At 41.5% G+C, this 20,341-nt stretch overlaps 3 protein-coding genes across 8 annotated transcripts in view; 1 reads left to right on the top strand and 2 right to left on the bottom strand.

Annotated features, from left to right (window-relative positions):
• Positions 1–9,448, bottom strand: part of grip2a (glutamate receptor interacting protein 2a) — a 33,360-nt gene extending 23,912 nt beyond the window's left edge. The window contains 7 exon segments of the mRNA XM_046055390.1: positions 527–672; positions 1,326–1,401; positions 1,498–1,566; positions 3,180–3,355; positions 4,734–4,869; positions 5,571–5,651; positions 9,409–9,448. Coding sequence (XP_045911346.1) covers positions 527–672; positions 1,326–1,401; positions 1,498–1,566; positions 3,180–3,355; positions 4,734–4,869; positions 5,571–5,651; positions 9,409–9,448 — 724 coding nt within the window.
• A 6,532-nt stretch (positions 9,449–15,980) lies between these two features.
• rpl32 (ribosomal protein L32) overlaps positions 15,981–20,341 on the bottom strand; it is a 4,697-nt gene continuing 336 nt past the window's right edge. The window contains exons 1-4 of one of the 2 annotated variants that reach the window (XM_046055625.1): positions 19,334–19,478; positions 18,521–18,621; positions 18,217–18,398; positions 15,981–16,145 (exon numbers count right to left, since the gene is read on the bottom strand). In XM_046055625.1, coding sequence (XP_045911581.1) covers positions 16,016–16,145; positions 18,217–18,398; positions 18,521–18,616 — 408 coding nt within the window. In that variant the 5' untranslated portion in view covers positions 18,617–18,621; positions 19,334–19,478 and the 3' untranslated portion in view covers positions 15,981–16,015. Of the gene's footprint in view, positions 16,146–18,216; positions 18,399–18,520; positions 18,622–19,333; positions 19,479–20,341 lie in introns of those variants that run through there. The other variant, XM_046055626.1, reaches the window with a different exon arrangement.
• Positions 19,464–20,341, top strand: part of ssuh2rs1 (ssu-2 homolog, related sequence 1) — a 7,182-nt gene continuing 6,304 nt past the window's right edge. Inside the window, exons 1-3 of one of the 5 annotated variants that reach the window (XM_046055624.1) lie at positions 19,465–19,832; positions 19,925–19,967; positions 20,062–20,126. In XM_046055624.1, coding sequence (XP_045911580.1) covers positions 19,945–19,967; positions 20,062–20,126 — 88 coding nt within the window. In that variant the 5' untranslated portion in view covers positions 19,465–19,832; positions 19,925–19,944. Of the gene's footprint in view, positions 19,968–20,061; positions 20,127–20,341 lie in introns of all 5 variants that reach the window. The other 4 variants (XM_046055619.1, XM_046055620.1, XM_046055623.1 and 1 more) reach the window with 4 other exon arrangements.

Below are 20,341 nucleotides of genomic sequence, written 5' to 3' on the forward strand. Positions count from 1 at the left end.
TCTCACCATTCTATTGGTAATCTGTCTCTTGTGAATCCCTCAACTTTGTAGTAGTGCAAAACTAAATCACTAGAGTGCCACTTGGATAGACCGCTTAGAAAGTTTGTCACCTTGTCCCCTTAAGTATCTAGCATCATCAGGGATTCTGGTAATACCATAAAATGTCTAACCTTGTTTTATTGAGGTCATGTTAAAAAAATCCTTGTTAACAAAGCTAAGTGTGTCCCTGAAAGTTGTCCAGGGTGGCATACTCTGCCTGAACAATAAAGTCAAGTAATGTAATGACTCTGCTCTAATTCAGGGGAGGAGAGAGACTCACACATTATGATAAAACAGCAAATATCACCCATCTACCCTGTCCCTGTTGAGGTGTGCTCTCGGGCCTGTGTGACTCTCATGGTGGCGTCTCCAGCACAGACAGTCACTCACATCTGCACAGCCAAACGGCCACATTATTTACCCTCAGAGCAACGCTGCCCTACCATGCCTCCACATATTCCCTGCGTGTGTGTGTGTGTGTGCTCACCCATGACAGAGACGTCATACTCAATCAAGAACAGAGCTTCCTGGCTGCTCTGCATCAGCATGGTCAGAGCGTCAGCGTGCTTCTCTCTGTTTAAAGGCATACCGTCTATGCTCAATACTCGATCTCCGGCCTTCAAAGTTCCCTCTCTGGAGAAACACAGAAGAGAGAGAGAGGAAATAAAAAATCCAACATAGGCGACCAGCACAAGATGCTCACACAAGCGTTTATGCACCGGTCACAGTAAATCATTAAACAGTTCCACATGAGTTTTCCCTCTCAGGAGAGATGAAGGATAAACGAGATAAACGGCCATAAAGTCTTTGATGGCAAATTACGTTTGCTCCGCTGTTTTGGTGCTCTCTGATTTCATGGGGAAAAGTGCAATGTTGCACTAGCCTCGAGATGAGCTGTGCCCTTTCTGCTTTGAAGAGAACGCTATATGTGTCAGAGCCACAATTTCATGCAGTGGCCTGAGCACAGACTGATGCAAAAGAAATAACATGCACATGAAAACAATGTGGATTTAAAATCATTCAGCAGCGTAATTCTTAAGAATCTAATTCCATATGGGTAATAGATAAATATTTTTAGTGCGGAGGCACTAAGGCAATTAGTAAAGCACATATCCGTTGAGCCATAAAAGCACAAACTATTGAACCACGCATGCATGCACGCACGCACACATATAATATTTGAATAGGCCCATTCTTGCACACTGAAGACATAAGACACATACCAGAGACATAAATAGCAACACTTGTATATACACAAACACTGCCTCATCTATCCATGTCCTCACCTGTCGGCCGGACCGCCTGGCCTGACATATGTAACCACCAGAGGACGAGACCTGCGCCAGTCCTCGTGGAAGCCTCCTAAAGAAATAAAACACATAGAATAAATCAGTGCAAAAAGCTAAAGCTAATCATTTCTTACTGAAGGATTTACACAAAAACATCCCGTCCACCTACCTCTCATGACAAACCCAAAGCTGTTTCCCTCCTTGTGTAAACACACATCTATGGTTTTGGTTATGACTCCTGAGGGGTTCTGGACTAAGATTAGAGAGGAAAGGACAGAAAAGTGTTACTACAATCCTTTAAGGCTACACATAAAATAAATTGTTGCAATGTAAAAAGCTTTCACAATAGTTCGATATATGTTTAATTAATCTCAGTGGGGAAATTCATTCTCATTGACCCATACTAATGATTTAATAGAAGTGAGCAGCTGCAGCACAGCGCCCAGGGACCTTGACCAAGGAAACATAATTATATCATCAATATTGATTTGGTGATTAGAATTTTGGAAGAGTCTACCGTAGATGTTGAGGTTAAATAAGCAGTTGGTTAGTCTAGGTTATAACTGTTTTTTCAACACAATTTTAATACTTCATTGTGAAGATGGAATGCTTTACTTTTCAACCACATCTTGCTCAGTTTAAACCTAGACATCTAGAAATATTTTGACCTGCAATTCAACAAATCAGTCCTTGCTGGGAGATGAATTTTTATTCCTAAAAATACATGTATTTTGGTGTGAGAGGAACACCTGAAGAATAGAAAAAAACAGGTGGAGAATATGCAAACATGCAGAAAGGTAACATTGTACATAGAAGTAAGGGATTATGAGATGCTTAAATTTGAAGATTTAGTTTTACCACTTGGAGCCTCAACTGATAATCTTGTTTCCATTAACTGTGGAATTTTAAAATAATTTTATTTTTAAGAGCACCCCATTGAGATTCAACGGATGCTCTGATTTATGGATTCCATTTACACAAATCTATCTAAAAGTTAACAGTTAATAAAGAAGAAAATACAAGTTAGATGATTACCTTACACCATCTTAACTTACATCCATTTCACTTGCAGTTTGAAACCTTTTTTATTAGAAATGTATTCCATGTAAGGTTGGTAAAAGGTTCCAATTTGAGGAAGCTCTGTATAGAACTGTATCTTTCAAATATATTTGTTTGAGGTCTTGGAAGACATAACCAACCCACCTGTTTTTACCTGAGAAGAATACCAATAAACCGCGGGATACTCAGATGAAGTCTGGTTTTGACAGGCAGCCAAGATCATTTGAAATGCATTTTGCAGATACTTATGCATTGTAATATAAACAGTTTACAGCTAGTCTAGTAGCCCTATTTTGGAGTAACTGCAACTTTTATACATCCTTCTTTGTGGCTGTGGACCAATCAGCAGAACAGTGTTCAAGGTGGGTTAGAACCACATATAATAAATATATATATAACTATGTTCACAACATCTGGAGGAACATAGCAAGAACACTTCCAGCTGATGCTTATGCATCTCCCAATTTTCTTATCATCAGTGGGCTAAGATCAAGTGAGATGCTGGTTCAAAGTGATAACCAACAGCCTGGTTTCTTTAACTTGCTCCAAGGAGACACACACTGCAACGCCAAGATCAAAAAGTGGCTGATGTCATGCCACTCTTGTACCGGTTGCTGTTGTTCTGCCGGTTTATGGCATGGTATGTCACTAATGTTCTATTGTCATATATCACTTCTCATCGGCATGTACGTATTCTTATTAACATGTGCCTATTATGAAATGCAGATAATGGCATACTCTGTATCACATCCACTTTTGATATACACAAAACATTTGTTTTAATGAAGGCACTTTCATTCATCTCAGCAGAACGTCACCCACCGAATGGAGGCAGCTCGTACTCCACCTCCAGAACCACTCGCTCCCCAATGTTCTTCAGCAGGCTAATAATCTCATCGTGGCGAAGCTTTGACAGGTTGATACCATTCACTGACTTGATGTAGTCTCCTACATTCAGCTGGTCACTCCTGCGGAAAGTCACAGACAGACCATCAACATCAAACTGCCCCAAGCAAGGGCCCCACACCACCAGGGGCCCAACAAGCCCTATGTTGTTGAATATCAGCATATTTTTAAAAAACTGCAAACATCTGTAATGTAAGAGATGTGGATCATAGTGGTGGACTCGCAGAGAATCATCAACAACTCTACATTCTCCCAGAGCTTTACTGGGCTTTTTAGACACGTTCAGCTCAAAACTTTCACTCTCATCTCTTTAAACTCACTGTGAGGTATACATGTTTGTTTCAGTTAGGTCCAACAGCACATTGATCCAGTCATGACCAAAATGAGACACAACTGTCTAATCTGAAATGAATATTCTGCCTGTTCTGGCAGATCCGCATGATCCCACTGTGTGAAAGAGGCAGGAATGAAAACTGACGCAGTAACAGAACAAGCGCTGTCTAATGTGAGCATTTACACAAGTAATCATAGTAATCACTAACACACAGAGCCAACAGCCAGCGGATGCCGGAGGGGAGGTGGCTGAAAGCGTCTCCTCTTCAGACACTGACAGGGATGATTGTACAAGGGCTCTCTCATATGACAATCTGAGTCAACATGCAAATTAATTAAATAGATTCTGTGCCCTGCTAGCCCCTCTCACCTTTAGGCTACTGCCAATCAGCACTGACAGCGGACAGAGAGAGACATCTTAACCAGCAGAGTTGACCGGCCTGTCATCCGGTCCAGTCTCATCACACAATGTCACTGCCAGTCTCTCCCCTGTCGGCCTGAGTGTCCCTCCACCCACTAAATTAGCTATCACTTCCACACATGCATGAACTCAGCTGTGGGAAGACAAGCTGCTTGGAAGAATTAGCACAGTGTCTGTCTTTAAACCTCCTTGGATTTGACAAGCGATGTTTGGCCAAAACATGTTCAGAGGGGCTGTATCATTCTTAAAAATGTGTGTGTGTGTGTGTTTGCGCGTTACACTTCAGTCACACGCTGCTTAATCATCATGAAACGTGAGTCTGATAGTACATTTCTCTTTCATGTGGTTGATGTTGGGGAAAATTAGCTTAATGTCATTGATGTTGGGGAAAATGTGTTAAATCAAATCTTAATTAAGCAATCTTTGAACTGAAAAACCAAGCTTGCAAAAGAAAATGTAGATCTAAATTTTTATTTATGAACACACTTTACTTACAAATAAGCCCTGTTAGAGTATTACTCTATAGGACGACATCAAGCTGATCTAACACAACGCCTACAGTCCTGCAGTAAGGGCGAGCTGGTGTAACTTTGCAGCACCTGCACGTTTGTGGGAGCAGAATAACAGGTGCGGACAGCTTGGTGTGGTTGCCAGATTTTAACCGCATCACAGAGCAGAGATCTCACCTGGCAGCTAGCCCACCTGGCCGTAGGTTTGACACTCTGGGCTTGCCGTCCTTATCAGACCCTCCGGAGATGGTGAGGCCGAGGCTGCTGCCTTCCCTTTTCATCAGGTCCACTGTGGTCACTCCTCGGCACTCCTCTGCTGACAGACACAGACACAGGCACAGATCCACAGTCAGCATTAGCATCTGCTTGACAGAATCACCCTGGCTGAGAGGCAGCGAAGGACTCCTTTCTTCTTCTTTCTTTCCTGAATCTCTCACAGAAATGCTCTCTGACATACGACCACATACTTGATTTTCTCACTGTCCTGTCTTTTTCCTTGTTCGTTCAAATCTCTCAGTCTGAGCGAATCTTTGTGACGGGTTCATCAGGAGGAGGAGGATGAGGAGGATGGAGACAGTTTTGTTAACACCACACTAAATGCTGACAATGGAAAGACATTCAATGCATTATTTATAAACGGACACTCATTGAAAATTACCGCAGACTCATCAGGCTGTAAATTGAAATCCAATTGTGTGAACATGAGTTTGACCTGATGGATATGTGGCTTTATGGTGTCATCAGAGGACTCATTCTGTCTTGTGGTCCACATTGTGCTGGGCTGTTAAATCGTTCTATGTGAAGTCTACCAAGTGGGGTTTAGTGCAAATGACAGGTATGCCACACAAGCATTTTTTTCACCTTATCTAAGCATTCAAAACAGTGCACATCAAGCAAAACACAGCAGACACATGGCTCCACATGCACACAGAAGAGAATCTCACTCAAAGTCTTTTTGAGGACCCAGGTAAAGAGATATTTAAATATATAAAGCCAAGTTTGACTGAATTGTACCTGAAAAGCTTCGCCTCTGGGACGAATACGATTGGTCAGTTGCCCCGGACTCCTTGCTCCCCTTTGAGTATGGTCCTTCATCTGAGGAGACAGCAGGGAGGTATGGAAGTGCTGCTATGAGTCAATGTGGTGATTTGTAGTGAAACTCTATAGCAGAAGGCTTAATGAACAAGAACATCATGACAGCTGCACACACTTTAATGCTTTGAACTGCACCCTGGGTAACTTGATGGCTCTGGGAGCGAAACAGCACTCCACCAGCAACGTCCATCCATCAGGCATTAGCTAACTGAGTGATCAGTCTGAACTCAGGACCGTGGAAGGTCACTCAATTTTGTATCCACGACAGTCCTATAAAAGGGTCATGGGTTTAAAATAGCTCTTTTCTGTCTGCAGCAGAGACCCTTGAAAACCATTAATTTAAAAGAACACATTTGCGGTGGGCTTGATGTATGCGACCACTAAAGCATGGGAATTTTCCTGAAGGAACAGCATGCAGTTAATGGACTGTTCGGGCATGGAGAGAAAATCATCATTTTCATGTCATTTGCAGCAGCTGTTACAGAAAGCCGGGGAAATGTTCAATCTGCTCTGCAGGGAAACTGATTTTGTATTTTTATTTTTTTTAACCCACAGTGGGACCTATTTCCGACACAGCGAACGGCTGGCCTCAGATTAGCAGAGCCACTGCCTTGGCCATCTGAACCTGAATGCAGCCATACAAGCATGTCAGCAGTCACAGTGATGAGTAAACTTGACTTGGCAGTTCTCTAATCCTGTCTACTGCAGATTACCTCTTCAGCTGTCCGGCACAGTGACTGAACGTCACATTACAAAGTTTAAAAAGGTGATGTGCCAAGTCCCGGAGTGGCCGTGTTAGAGGCCTTCCTACAGGACTCAAAGCTTCGATATTACACATTACAGAGACTGGTTTTAACCTTATTTCTCTAACACCCCACATTCAGAAACAGTGTATGTTATAAATGTTATAAACAAAGATAAAGATACTGCATGAGGTGAAAGGGACAGGCACATGCTGTTGTTGAAAAAACAATGGACAAACAGCCAAGAGTGTATCGCTGCTGTCGTTGCGTCCCCCCTCGCTTAGAGACACCTTTGGGACTGTCCACTACTGCAGGATGCACTGCACTTTATTGGAGGTAGTGAAGTTAACATTTTTGTGGATTTGTTTTGAGATGTATACCTGATCAGAATCAGTGTTTTCAGTTATTTTCGTTTTTCTACCTCCGATGAAGAGCAGCGCACCTGACTCATCCAATGCAATCCCAAACAGGGTTCTGCATCTGTCAGACGGTCTGAAGGGGATACTACCATTTCAGCAGAGCAATGACGTAGGCTAATCACAGCAGAGTAGGCAGGTAGATAAAATATTTATGACATTAATCTCATTTATTTATGACTGTATTGTTGAAATGTCAGAGAACACATGATATGTGAGAGGGATTTTGAATGTGCAGAAATTTTTTTACATGGGTAAAAAACTTGCTGAAACACAGGAGATAATAAAATGAATTATTTTTTTATCATTGACGTAAATAGGTGCAACATATGTGCCACATGCACATATAAAGAGGAAACTTCCCCAAACAAAAGACACAAAAGAGAAGGGAACACTAAATCATGTCTACATGTGTGTTGATGCACCAGGTAAATTTAATGAGCAAAAACACATAAGGCAGTACAGAATGCCTGAGAGCCTTACTGTGTTATACTCCATTGTATTTTTATATTTTGAGTTGTCAGCTGCCACCTTAATCTCATGTTTCCCTTTAAATAAAGACATTTTCATAATAAAATTGAAAAGGAAGAAATAGGTACAGAAGAATTTACTAGAATGCAGGAAATGAAGTGTTTAAAGCTCAAACCTTTTTGAGGAAGGACCCCCAGACCCCTTCATGTTTGTCTCTCGCCAATGTTGAAATGGAGGCAATAGCCTAAAGGCTGAACCTTAAGTGCCAGATTACCGCCATTTGCAAACAAAATCGTACTTGGAGCTAAATCTGCACACACAGACATTGATACACATATTTTTAAATTCGGTGTGACTTACATTTTCACACAGCATATCATTAACTCCGACAATGGGATGTGAACGTTCATAAATCAGATGCTTCAGAACTTGCCTGGGAATCATCACGTTTTTAAATTTTCTTCAGTGTCAAAGCATTTCAGTGAGAGTTGTCTGTACATGCATGGGCATACTGCGAGAAGAGGAACTACTAACAGCTGATTCAACATACTTTCAAGGGTGTCAAGCTAAAAAGATAATACAACTATAGACCTAAAAGTCAACTCTTAGCTAACTCACTGAATCCATGGCAACACTTCCTGTTCACATCCCCCCAAATGTAGGATTGTCTACCAAATAGAAGTAAGACAAAAAGAGTTGCATTGGGCCAATCAGTCAATCAAGTTTATTTGTCACATGTAATCATATAAGGCACTGGTACAGTCACAGTGAAATGTAGGCCTTCAAAATATAGTATTTGTGTGTCTCGATTTTGTCTGCAGCTGATTTGTAAAGACTGAACTGGGGGAAGTAAGTGCTCGGAGGGCATCAAACCCACGGCCTTCTCTCCATCCACATCAAGTTTCCACATCTGCCCAACTGAAGATGAGACCTTCAGACAGCTGAGAGGCACGGATCCTTTGTCAGACCTTCTCTGACCTGAAACCTTTGGGGCAGGCCCTGGTCACGAGGAGTAAAGCATAAAAATCAGCCTTCTTGCTGCATGACTCAGACCTTAACTACAGAAATATCGTTACTGGGCTTTGCGTGTCATGGCAATGTATAGAACATACATATGCATAATATGGTATTTCACACTAATTTAAACAAATCCTTGCACAAATATCCGGCCAAGTTGCCGTGAAGCACAAACACACATACACAAAGTGAGTGACACATCACAAACACATTAGTCTGGCCAACAGCCTTGTAACCACGCGGCCTCCTGAGGGCCACTGACAGTCCAGCAGCTGTCATTGCAGTCAAAAGGCAACATTAGCTCTGGGTAATGCAGACCCAATGCTCTGCATATTACTGAATGCTACTGTACCATTAAGCCATCCCCCAGCCATCCTCCTCCAGCTTAAAATAACCTTCATTTACCCTAAGGGCCAGAATTAAGATCAGGATGGAGCTAATTAACAACCCCAACAATGAAACAACTATTGTGAAAAAACAAAACAAATCTCCGCTCTGTTGTCTTTGAATAGGATTTAGTTATTGGCTCAAGGATGAGGTTTGCCAGAGGAGGTGTATCTAAAGGACCTCGGAGCATTGCACGGACTGAAATAAAATTCTGTGCTTCTGCATAAATATGTGGTGAGTTAACTACCTCGTTATTTAATTCAGGGCACTTTATGCCATCCCTCTCACAACCAATCAAAATGTAGGTTAAATATGGGGGCAGCACTGACAATGACAATGAAATCATAATGCTATTTTCAGATGTAAAACTTTATTTTTAAACTGGACACTGCCAGACCCAGTTTACGTGGCTATATCTGCCCCATTTATACTTAGCAGGATGGTATGCACAGCTGATGGTCAAGTTCACTGACATTTAAATCTCTTTGAACCCATCACAACCATAATACATGCATTGTAATGATTCTACACTCCAATCATTGTACATTCAGGCTATATGGATTAAAGATTTACAATTAGAACGAACATTGGGGTGATACCTTTCAGTTGCAGAGGTGACACCTCAGATGAAGTAAGTAAACTGAACCATCCTTCCTGCCACAAATCCTCCACTACAACACACAAGCCCCCCCCCCCGCAAAGATCTAAGTGTGGCGCTCTTACCAATGCTGTTCTTGGTGTCTCTCCTCAGACCACACAGCATGGCTGTAGTTTAGTCAGCGCAGCCACCCTCGAGAAGTAACCTTGCTGATCTGTAGTAGTGGGCAGAGGGCGGAGGTTCCACCTGAGGTAATAAGTAGGAGACCCGAGAGTCTCAGCCGCTCAGATAAAACTGAAACACCATCTTCGTTCCTTAATTTGTTCGCCCTTAGTCCAACATTTTCTTTAACAGTTGTCCCTGTTTGTAAAACCCAGGAAGTAATTGAGCTGCAGAGGAAAAATTTCAGATCCTCAGATGGTCTGTGGTTCCCTTCTCTATTTAAACTTGGTGACAAAAAAGATGGCAGTTAACTGATTCCTCTCAGTCCTCAAAAAATATAAATCTACCAATCTGTTTCTCTATAAAATCCAAAGCAGGGAGAGCAATGTTTCATGTCCTTTTCTTGCCATCTTGCCGTGGTTCCATTTTTTTTAGCTAGTCTTACTAATTATTCGTCCTTTTCCAGAGGGTTTATCATCCCCTGCTCATACACTGACATGAGCTCACGCACAACCCTTCCCTCTTGCACAGAGCTAGAGTGAGTGTGTTTGCTCCCTCTCTCTCCCTCTGCCAGAGGGGTTCAGTGAGGCAGGCACACACGATAGTCTTTCCCTCCCCCAGTGCGCGCGCACACACACACACACACACACAAACACTTTATCCAATTCCCACCAAGTCAAACACCCCTCATATGCACATCCTCAAAACCCACCCACACACATACAAACACACTGAGATTAGACATGACAAAACACACACTCCGTACACTCAACTCTCGGTACAATTAACACCACCTGCACATTCATTGTCACACTGAGCCACACTGTCACATTTTTTCTCACATAGAGACTGCTCCCATTTTAGAGTGCTTGTTTCTACACAGTGCATGTATCCCCCCCCACACCACCCCTCTCTCTCACACACACACATATATATACACACACACAAGCACATAATGGAAAATGGATGTGCAAAATTCCTGTGCAGAACAGCTGCCTGTTTGAAGACATGTCTAGCAGTTGAAATGTTAAAAATGCAGTTGTCATGCAACAAGGCTGACTCTACTCCTCATCATGATGTTATCATGTGAAAATAAGCAAATTATGTGCAAATGGAAGCGAAAAAGGGAACATTTGGAATCTAAATTCATTTCTCATTTCCTCTAAAGCCCGCAACTCATGTTTCCCCCTCAGGAGGGTTGAAAGGACTCTCTTCTAATCCAGGGGCCCATTGAGGCCCCTCCACCCAAACACAGAGGGATTAACGGGCCTGCTGACTGACCCGTCGCCACACCTGTCTGACCATTTGTCATGCACACAAGCCTCGGCGGCTGCCACTTCCTGACCCCCACTTCAGCCATCACCATCAACAACAACAAGCGCCCTCCTCCAGCCTCACTGGCAGCCCCTCTGAGCCTCTAGTGCCTATTTGTGTTGGCCATTGTGGACAAACTGGTTCAGAATCAGAATCAGAAATACTTTATTGATCCGCGAAGGGAAATTCTGGTTGTCATCGCTGAGACTTTGCAGGCAGGGAAATAAAGAACCCAACGTACAGCACCAGCAAATTCACAACGTGAAATTAGACCCACTATTCTACAACTGCTTATTTTACAGATGTGCAAAGTGATTACAAACAAACATTTCCATATTTCTACCCGCTGCTGCATTGAGCCCAATTAGTCAGCTGTTCCAGTGGACACAATGCTCTTCGGTGTAGATAATTTCCTCTGAGACTTTTGTCCTTAATACCCCATTTACAATGTGAGCGAGCGTCGTCTTTCAGAGCGAGACTAATTAATTTCCAAAAAGAATAGAGAGAAGCGGAGACAGAGCCGCGTGTTGGACTGATTAAAGCCTCTGAACAGAGCGGCAAGCGTTGATTTGTAATGAAATGTACTCTTTTGCACAGCCTAGATATCAACATAATTATATAGAGTGAGTGATAATGCAATGATTAGATAAAGAGAGCAGACTTTCTGCAGTGACCTTGGCATGCAGTGGCAGGGACTGTCAACCAGACAAGAAACAAAATAAGGCAGAATTTGAAAAGACTGAAAAGGTGCTAAATAATTAAGACTCTCAAGAAGATGAATGACCTGTGGCTACATTCCTTATTTAGTGCTGGTTTGTACATTTGTTCAATGTTTCACCAAAATTATTGTAAAAACAACCCTTCTTAAAACAGCCTACATTTTCATCCTACATAGACAAAGTGAGTATTCTAGGCGGGAGGGATTGAATCTTGAACCTTTTTCCTCTATCAAACTGACCACACTGCCATCTTATGGTGATCGGATCCAGCTGCAAGTGAAAGTCTGAAAAGCAAAATGACTAATTCACTTGACAGCCAGCACAGATCCGTGTGTGACAAAAGAAAGAGCCAGAGGATAAGGATGTCACACTCACTCATGCTTTCGTGTTCACCTTTAAGGTCGGCCAAAAGCCCAGATTTCAAAGAAATGCTCAAGTTTAACAAGCCTGCTGCACACGTACAAACGAGTTAACTGTTTTAAAACTAATTCAGGTAATGTATTTAATGTGATGACTGTTGATTAATTGCAGATAAATTTCTCACTGTCTTGTTCTGCAAATTTAAAGACATCAACTGACCATTTGCCCAAAACATGACATCCGGCGTTACCTTTGGTTCTCCCTCTGATGATGCCCAGTCGACATCTGAGAGAAAAAGAGAACATCCTCCTCTTTCCTCCTGCGGACAGGCTGCCTTTCCTCAGGGAATCTGTCTGAGGGAAAGCGAAGGAGAGCTGCTTGGGAGTGAGGCGCCCCTTTCCAAACACAACCCTTGCTGACATGTTCATTTTCTGACCAGTGACAAGGGGGGTAAAAAACAGATTCTGTCCTCGTCCTGACACCCCTTACCATCTCTTAGACAGTGCAGTCTCTGCCTGTCCTGCTGTTTTCATGTTATCCTCCGTCTCTGGAGAACTTCCAGTCCTCTCAGGTGAGCCTTTTCCAAGCCACTCCAGAGACAGGAGCAGGTTTTTAACAGAGGAAAGATTCAGGTCCAACAGTGCGCCTGTTTTTTCTCCAACCGTATCTGGTAATTCACTTCCTTCAGTTCCGAACAGCCACAAGCTGACTGGCTAAATAAATGTTGTGTTTTTGCATCTCTGGCAATGTCAGATTTACAGGAACAGATGGCAGAGGGCTCGGGGCTGTAGGGCACAGCTTGCCCGCCAGAATGCAATGGAAACTTTCTCTGCAGGGAGCCGGCACTGAACATCACAAAACAATATATAATTTGAGCTGGCCATTTGAAGACAATACGCTTTGATACCATTATATTTAATCTATTGATGTTACAACAATGTGTCAGCTCCGGATTTATCTAAACATGTTGATGCATAATACCAAACTGACTCCTTGCCATTAGTCCAAAACCTGGACTGGAGACTGAGCTGCTGCCTTCTTCACATTTTTCAAGGACTCCCAATAGACATATGGTCTTAAAGAGCAAGTGCATGAATCCATTCCTGACTATCTCTATTCTAACCATATACAGGTGCTGGTCATATAATTAGAATATCATCAAAAAGTTGATTTATTTCAGTAACGCCATTCAAAAAGTGAAACTTGTATAATGTATACATTCATTCCACACAGACTGATATATTTCAAGTGTTCATTCCTTTTAATTTTGATGATTATAACTGACAACTAATGAAAACCCCAAAATCAGTATCTCAGAAAATTAGAATATTGTGAAAAGGTTCAATATTGTGGACACCTGGTGCCACTCAAATCAGCTAATTAATTCAAAACAACTGCAAAGGCCTTTAAATGGTCTCTCAGACTAGTTCTGTAGGCTACACAATCATGGGGAAGACTGCTGACTTGACAGCTGTCCAAAAGACGACCACTGACACCTTGCACAAGGAGGGCAAGACACAAAAGGTCATTGCTAAAGAGGCTGGCTGTCCACAGAGCTCTGTGTCCAAACACATTCATAGAGAGGCGAAGGGAAGGAAAAGATGTGGTTGAAAAAAGTGTACAAGCAATAGGGATAACCGCACCCTGGAGAGGATTGTGAAACAAAACCCATTCAAAAATGTGGGGGAGATTCACAAAGAGTGGACTGCAGCTGGAGTCAGTGCTTCAGGAACCACCACACACAGACATATGCAAGACATGGGTTTCAGCTGTCGCATTCCTTGTGTCAAGCCACTCTTGAACAAGACACAGTGTCAGAAGCGTCTCGCCCGGGCTAAAGACAAAAAGGACTGGACTGCTGCTGAGTGATCCAAAGTTATGTTCTCTGATGAAAGTAAATTTTGCATTTCCTTTGGAAATCAAGGTCCCAGAGTCTGGATGAAGGGAGGAGAGGCACAGAATCCACGTTGCTTGAAGTCCAGTGTAAAGTTTCCATAGTCAGTGATGGTTTGGGGTGCCACGTCATCTGCTGGTGTTGGTCCACTGTGTTTTCTGAGGTCCAAGGTCAATGCAGCCGTCTAACAGGAAGTAAGAAAATCTGAGGTATTGTGAAGAGGAAGATGCGATACGCCAGACCCAACAATGCAGAAGAGCTGAAGGCCACTATCAGAGCAACCTGGGCTCTCATAACACCTGAGCAGTGCCACAGACTGATCGACTCCATGCCACGCCGCATTGCTGCAGTAATTCAGGCAAAAGGAGCCCCAACTAAGTATTGAGTGCTGTACATGCTCATACTTTTCAGTTGGCCAACATTTCTAAAAATCCTTTTTTTTTGTATTGGTCTTAAGTAATGGTCTAATTTTCTGAGATACTGAATTTGGGATTTTCATTAGTTGTCAGTTTTAATCATCACAATTAAATGAAATAAACATTTGAAATATATCAGTGTGTGTAATGAATGAATATAATATCCAAGTTTCACTTTTTGAATGGAATTACTGAAATAATAATTTGATGATTTTCTAATTATATGACCAGCACCTGTATAATGTGTTACTCAACATTTACTTAAGACACACAGATGACTCTTACTGACTGAAAGGCAAATAGAAATTGGTTACTGGGTCCTAGGACAACTCACAATTTCAATTTGTCAACCAAGTTTACACATCACGATGAGGTTTACAATTCATGGTGGGCTCTACTCAGCCTGTGAAAAAAGTTGTATAAAGTTCTCTCTGGCTGTACTTTAAGTACTACAAAGTGCTAATTGGGTCCCTTAAGAGTGTTGGAATATAATTATTCCTTCAAAACATTTGCTGCATTTTAGTTCAGCTAAGGTGGACCTAATTTCAACTAGATGCATGTTTTGAATGTAAAATCTGCAAAGTACTGACAGCTGTCAGACAAACGCAGTGGAGTAAGAACTACAATATATGCCTCTGAAAGGTTGTGGAGTAGAAGTATAAAGAAATATAGAATGGACATGTACTTGAGTAAATGTACTGCAAACGCCAATCACTTGCAAACTGCAGATACATTTAGTCCCCTTGCATTCCTGGGTTGCCAGTATGGTCTTTCTTTTGAAGTTAAATTATGTCAAAATTGACATGAAGGAACACAAGGGATTTTAGTCAGGTCTAAACAAGTTGCATTATAGTAAATGTAGGCTCCATTGTTTTGGGCATTTGATCCATACTAGGGACCAGAGGTCAGTCCATCTCAGCTCCATCAATTGTGACTATTCTTGCCTCTTGCAAATCCCCAATTAAATGAAACTACAATACCAAACTGCTGGAGCACTATAGGTTACTCTGAGAAAACAGATTAATCTTTCCAGCATCCAAACTGAGCTTGTACCCACCAATTAGTTAACTGGTGGGTTAAAATTTAATACTTTGGGTACTTGCTTAATGAATACATATCCATTTCTAAGTTGCAATTTTCCCCAATGCAGCTCATTTGTCCAAGCCACCTTGAAACATTTAATTTACAAAAACCTGACCTGAATTGAATCCACAATGTTCTGAGAGATGTTAGCCTTAAAAACTGTAAATACATGTACCCTTGAAAACACTACCCCAGATAAAATTTAAATATAAATTGCATTTATCTGAAGTTGTTAGACCTCCTTCAGTCATGGGTCACACTCTTCCTCAGGCGCCTTGACCCTTTTGTTCAGTTCCAGCATCCAGTCGTCTGGAAGGTGAGGAATAACCCATTTACCCAAAAGATAGCACAACCGGCTCTGTAGGCATCGATGCACTCCGGAGAGATGTGATCTGTACTATTTTGGTGCCTGTGGACTACACGAAAATAGCTCTAGTCTCCAAGTATTGTGCGCCAAATGAGATATCCATTTATAAATCCTTGGTCACTCCAACACCTGTTAATACACATTGTCCATTTTTAAATTAGATTTCCGTCCACCATGTTGAAAAACGCCCCAACTTATTTTTTGGGTCTTTGACACCTAATCTACAGTACAATTTCAAGTTTGTGTCCAAATTGCTTTACTTCCACCTTAGCCAACAACCCACCCACTAAGATGATTTCCATAAAATGATTGAGTTTGCGTTTTTTTTTTTAGACATGTGCAACAAGCCTGCTTACAAGCAGAAAAATTAACCACAAGCCAATTACAATTCTTAAACATTTATTGTGAATAACCAGTTTATTCGTTCTCCTCGCTCCTGAGCCTGGCGTTGGGGTTGGTGATCTTGATGGCCAGCTGAGCTGCCCTCTCCACAATCAGCTTCCTGTTCTTGGAGGAGACGTTGTGGGCGATCTCAGCACAGTGAGTCCTACAGGAGGCAGAGGGAAGGGCATTAGTTACCTATGAGATGTTGGCACTGAAATGTCAGAGGGACAATTTGGGCTACAATTGTGTAGAGGTTTCTATTAGTGTTGGAATAATAAATAAAGCCACACTTCTAATACAATAAAACCCTTTTAAACAAAAAATTATTTAACATTCATGTAGTCAAAAATTAGAAAGTGTTACAGCAGATTTGGTCTCACAAAGTCCCCCAATTTCTTATATAATTTCCTGCTGCTTAGGCAGGCAATTCTAAATCTCAGGATCACTCCTGGTTTGCCGTAACATCTCAAAAATACTTTACTGCAGTTACTACATTAAACAATGTCTGGTGTTTCTAAACATGCTAGTAAAGTGAGGTCATGACAGTTTCATTAACACCACACTTGCATAAGACTAAAAGCTGGAGCACCCAACCTACAATGCTGTCAAACACTAAAGATGATGAATTACAGAGTAGCCACTAAACTAAAAACTGACAAAAATGTTGGAGTGCTTACACAGTGTTTGACTTGTGTCTCTAAAAGTAACATAACACCACCTACAATTACAATAATTTCTATGACTATAATGGTCTGTTACAAAAGTGAAAAAATAAAAAAATAAAACTACTATTAATACATCACATGTTCTCTGAACTATTGATACAAGGACCACTTTAAAGAAAAAGAAACTGGTCTCAAAATCAATGTCACCATATCAGGAGTCAACTGGACTCGGCAGTCCAGCTGAGTGAGCTAAATTTTCAGCTCAACTCTTGCTTCTCTTTAACTTGGCCTGATTAGATTTTGCTTGTTGTGCTGCACCCAAACAGTAAAAACATACCCCCTTTGACCAAACTGGCATTTCCATGGATTTGTGTGTTCAATAATAGTTACAGGCTTCTCAAATTAATACTAGCTCCAAAAGAGTGGATGGGTAGAGCCAAACATTTCCCCTGAAATACACACCAACAGACTGCTGCAAAATTCTTTCAGCATTCATTAAATTCTGCAAACTTCAGATCAATTCAACCCCCTCTCTGCAGATGGCTGGACACTGGCGATTTGCTAATTTGTAAGTCTAAACTCTGACATTAAGGATGATCCATGACAAAAAGCAAAATCTCAGCCTCTCTGAAATTAAACAGGTTGATGTGACTGCAGCATAAACATAGGTTATGCTTTGAGCTGTGCTTGCTTACTTCAGTTATCTTAAGCTTAAAAACAAAGTTGTAGTAGGTGCCCCACCTCAGCTCCATTTTTACTTTCTGGTTCAATATAAACTGATAAGATGAAAAGCAGTATTACTGCTAAGCTTCTATCCCTTCAGACACTTATTAATGAGGTTAATCAAAACCAGAACCGTGGTTTTCTACAGTCTGCACAAAACAAGAAGAGCCATCACAGAGACAAATATCCAGGATTGTCAGCACCAGTATAACAAACTATGTTGGACATCCTGATTTTATCAACAATATTTGTCACATTAAGTTCTGCCAGCATCCACAACAGTGACTATTATTGTATTCCGATAAAGTTCTGGACTATTACAAACTCAATGTCAGTTTGTAACCTTCTGAATGAAGATGGCTGTTTGACAGCTGTCAGATCACAGCTTGCAGATACCGTTAGTCTTTATTAAAAACCAAAATTTATGTAAGTCACATAGTGACAATATACACCAGTTCAAGTCTCGCTGAACTTCTGTCGCCACCTCAATTATACTGGAAGTGAATAGAATTTCTTTCAAGATGCTCAAGGAAGTGAAAATATGTATTTCAAGACCCAAGGATATAATCTCTGAACAGAAACAATGTCGTAGTTAGTTAAACATTGGTTAACCTATCAGTTCAAAGGTTATAAAATGTGAAATGTGTAATTGTTTATAAAAGCTTTTGTTAAACAATTGCATTTCTAATGCTCTCCACTGCGATTATACTTAAGTGGCAATCTCTCAGCATGTATGTCAAAATCTCTGAAAATAGAACAAACCATGTGCAAGCCTGACACCAATAACTTTGGTATGTAGGGAAAAGTAATCTACATTATTTGACAGTTTGTGCACACACAACTTACTTGTTACTCATCATCAGGACCTCGAGCTCCTTGATATTGTGCACCAGGAACTTCTTAAAGCCAGTTGGCAGCATGTACTTAGTCTTCTTGTTGCTACCATAACCGATGTTGGGCATCAGCATCTGACCCTTGAACCGCCTGCGGACCCTGTTGTCAATACCTCTGGGCTTACGCCAGTTTTTCTGATGGAGATATGAGAAAGACATTCAGAGATTCATTGCTTGCAATTCCAACCATGTAAGTCGAAGCAGGAGTTCAGCCCAGCAGAACATGTCTAATATGTCATACAGGCTCTTAGTCTTACCGCAATCTTCACATATCGGTCAGACTGATGGCGAATGAACTTCTTGGTTCGCTTTTTGACAATCTTGGGCTTTGTGAGGGGCCTGAGGGCTGCCATGGTGACTGAAAACAGAAAATAAAGTTACAATTAAGCATGATTAAGCTTCAGAGTTGCAGCGTTACACCTCAGCGTGGTGCATAACGTTACTACTAGCAATTAATTAGCTTCAATAACTAACAGTAACGTTAAGTGAGCAAACTTTATGAAGAAATGGCAGAAACTTAAACGTTAGGTAAGTGTTCTCTCACTGCAACTTGTAATATAAACACCAGACAAAACGACCATTAACAGCAATGTATTTATAATTTCTTGTCTGTACAGTGAGCCACAAGGTAAACGTGTTGACCAATGTCAGCTAGCTAGTTAGCTTCTACGGTGCAGTCAATGTTTAGCTAGCTCACCATGCTACTCTCCATATTACATTATAGTTTCGTAGCATAGCATGAGCCCAATTTAAAAAAAAAAAAAAAAAAAATCACGTATGTATAATGTTGGTAACTGCTATTTGTTATTTCACAATGCTTATCTGTAAGCTGCGCTCTACAGCGGGCCTTCACTGAATACTACAACCCCATTTCACGGCGTTAGTAACCGGTCAGCCGCTGTAAGAACAGCATCTCACTCCAGAATGACACATAAGAGTATGTATAAAATGATAAAACGGTAAATTTTATCTAACATGTGTAGAGTGGATGTCTATGATTGATAAACCACGTCAGGATGGTCAAATAACACCCTAAATCGCGGGGATTAACATAGATTGTGGCGACTCACCCGCCGATGTGAATCCAAAAGGGACTTCGGCGACGGCGGAAAGAAAGAAAAGGACTTCCGCGAGTGTTGCAAAGGCTTATGGGTAGTGTATTTTATCAGAGCATAGTGCTTCAAGGCGCCTGTGGTTCACTGGAATTTAGAATTTCTTCTCAAAACGTATTATTTAGTGAAACAGCATATCGTATTGTTTGTTATTCTTCACTGAGTGTGAATTTTAGCATGTTTTAGCTGCCCGCCCACCGTTCGCGTTTGTTTACTGCCCATAAACTTCGCTCATGAAATTTATATTTCTGCGCACTTCCTGAACAGTTGAGTTTATTTGGGGGGGGGGCTTTCGTTACTTCCCTAAACTGAGCGAGCGCGCTTTACTATTAAATAGACAGATCTATGCTCTCAAGCTGAACCAAAAACACCCAAAAAAGTGAAGTGTTGTTCCTGTTTTACTGTCAGAAGAGGAGGCGTTAGACATGCTGGAAACGGGGGTGGGGTGTGATAAAAGGTAAATGATCTGGGTTTTGTCACATGATGATTGGTGTAATACATGATTAGAGCACGCACGAAGTCTTGGACTGTTCTTATTTTGTTGTTCAGTTGTTTCCCAGCGCTTTGAGATGGAATCTCAGCCGATATTGAGGTGAGCGTCGCAAAATAATGTTGTGTTTTTTCTCCAAACTAAATGTAGCGCGCATTGTTTTCTCTCGCTAACTTTCGTTTTCCGTTACTTGCAGTGACCAGAACCGGACGTATGGAATGGGCAATCCCGGTTATATACCAGCAGCACAGGGGGCACCTGGTAAGGTGTAATTCAAGCTTTTGCCCTGAACGTTAAGCTAGTTTTGCGACGGCGTGCGTGTAAAGCTATAATAGTGTAATAAATGCTTCACTTGGACATCACAGTCCAACACATCAGAGTGACGTAATTTTCGACGTCCAGGTTACTTTAGCCGCACCTTTAGGAAATGTGAGCTAGCCTAACGTCTCTAACACTCCATTTACACCTGTTATTAA

Source organism: Micropterus dolomieu, linkage group LG08 (genome assembly GCF_021292245.1).
Source record: "Micropterus dolomieu isolate WLL.071019.BEF.003 ecotype Adirondacks linkage group LG08, ASM2129224v1, whole genome shotgun sequence".
Classification (NCBI taxonomy): Eukaryota; Metazoa; Chordata; class Actinopteri; order Centrarchiformes; family Centrarchidae; genus Micropterus; species Micropterus dolomieu.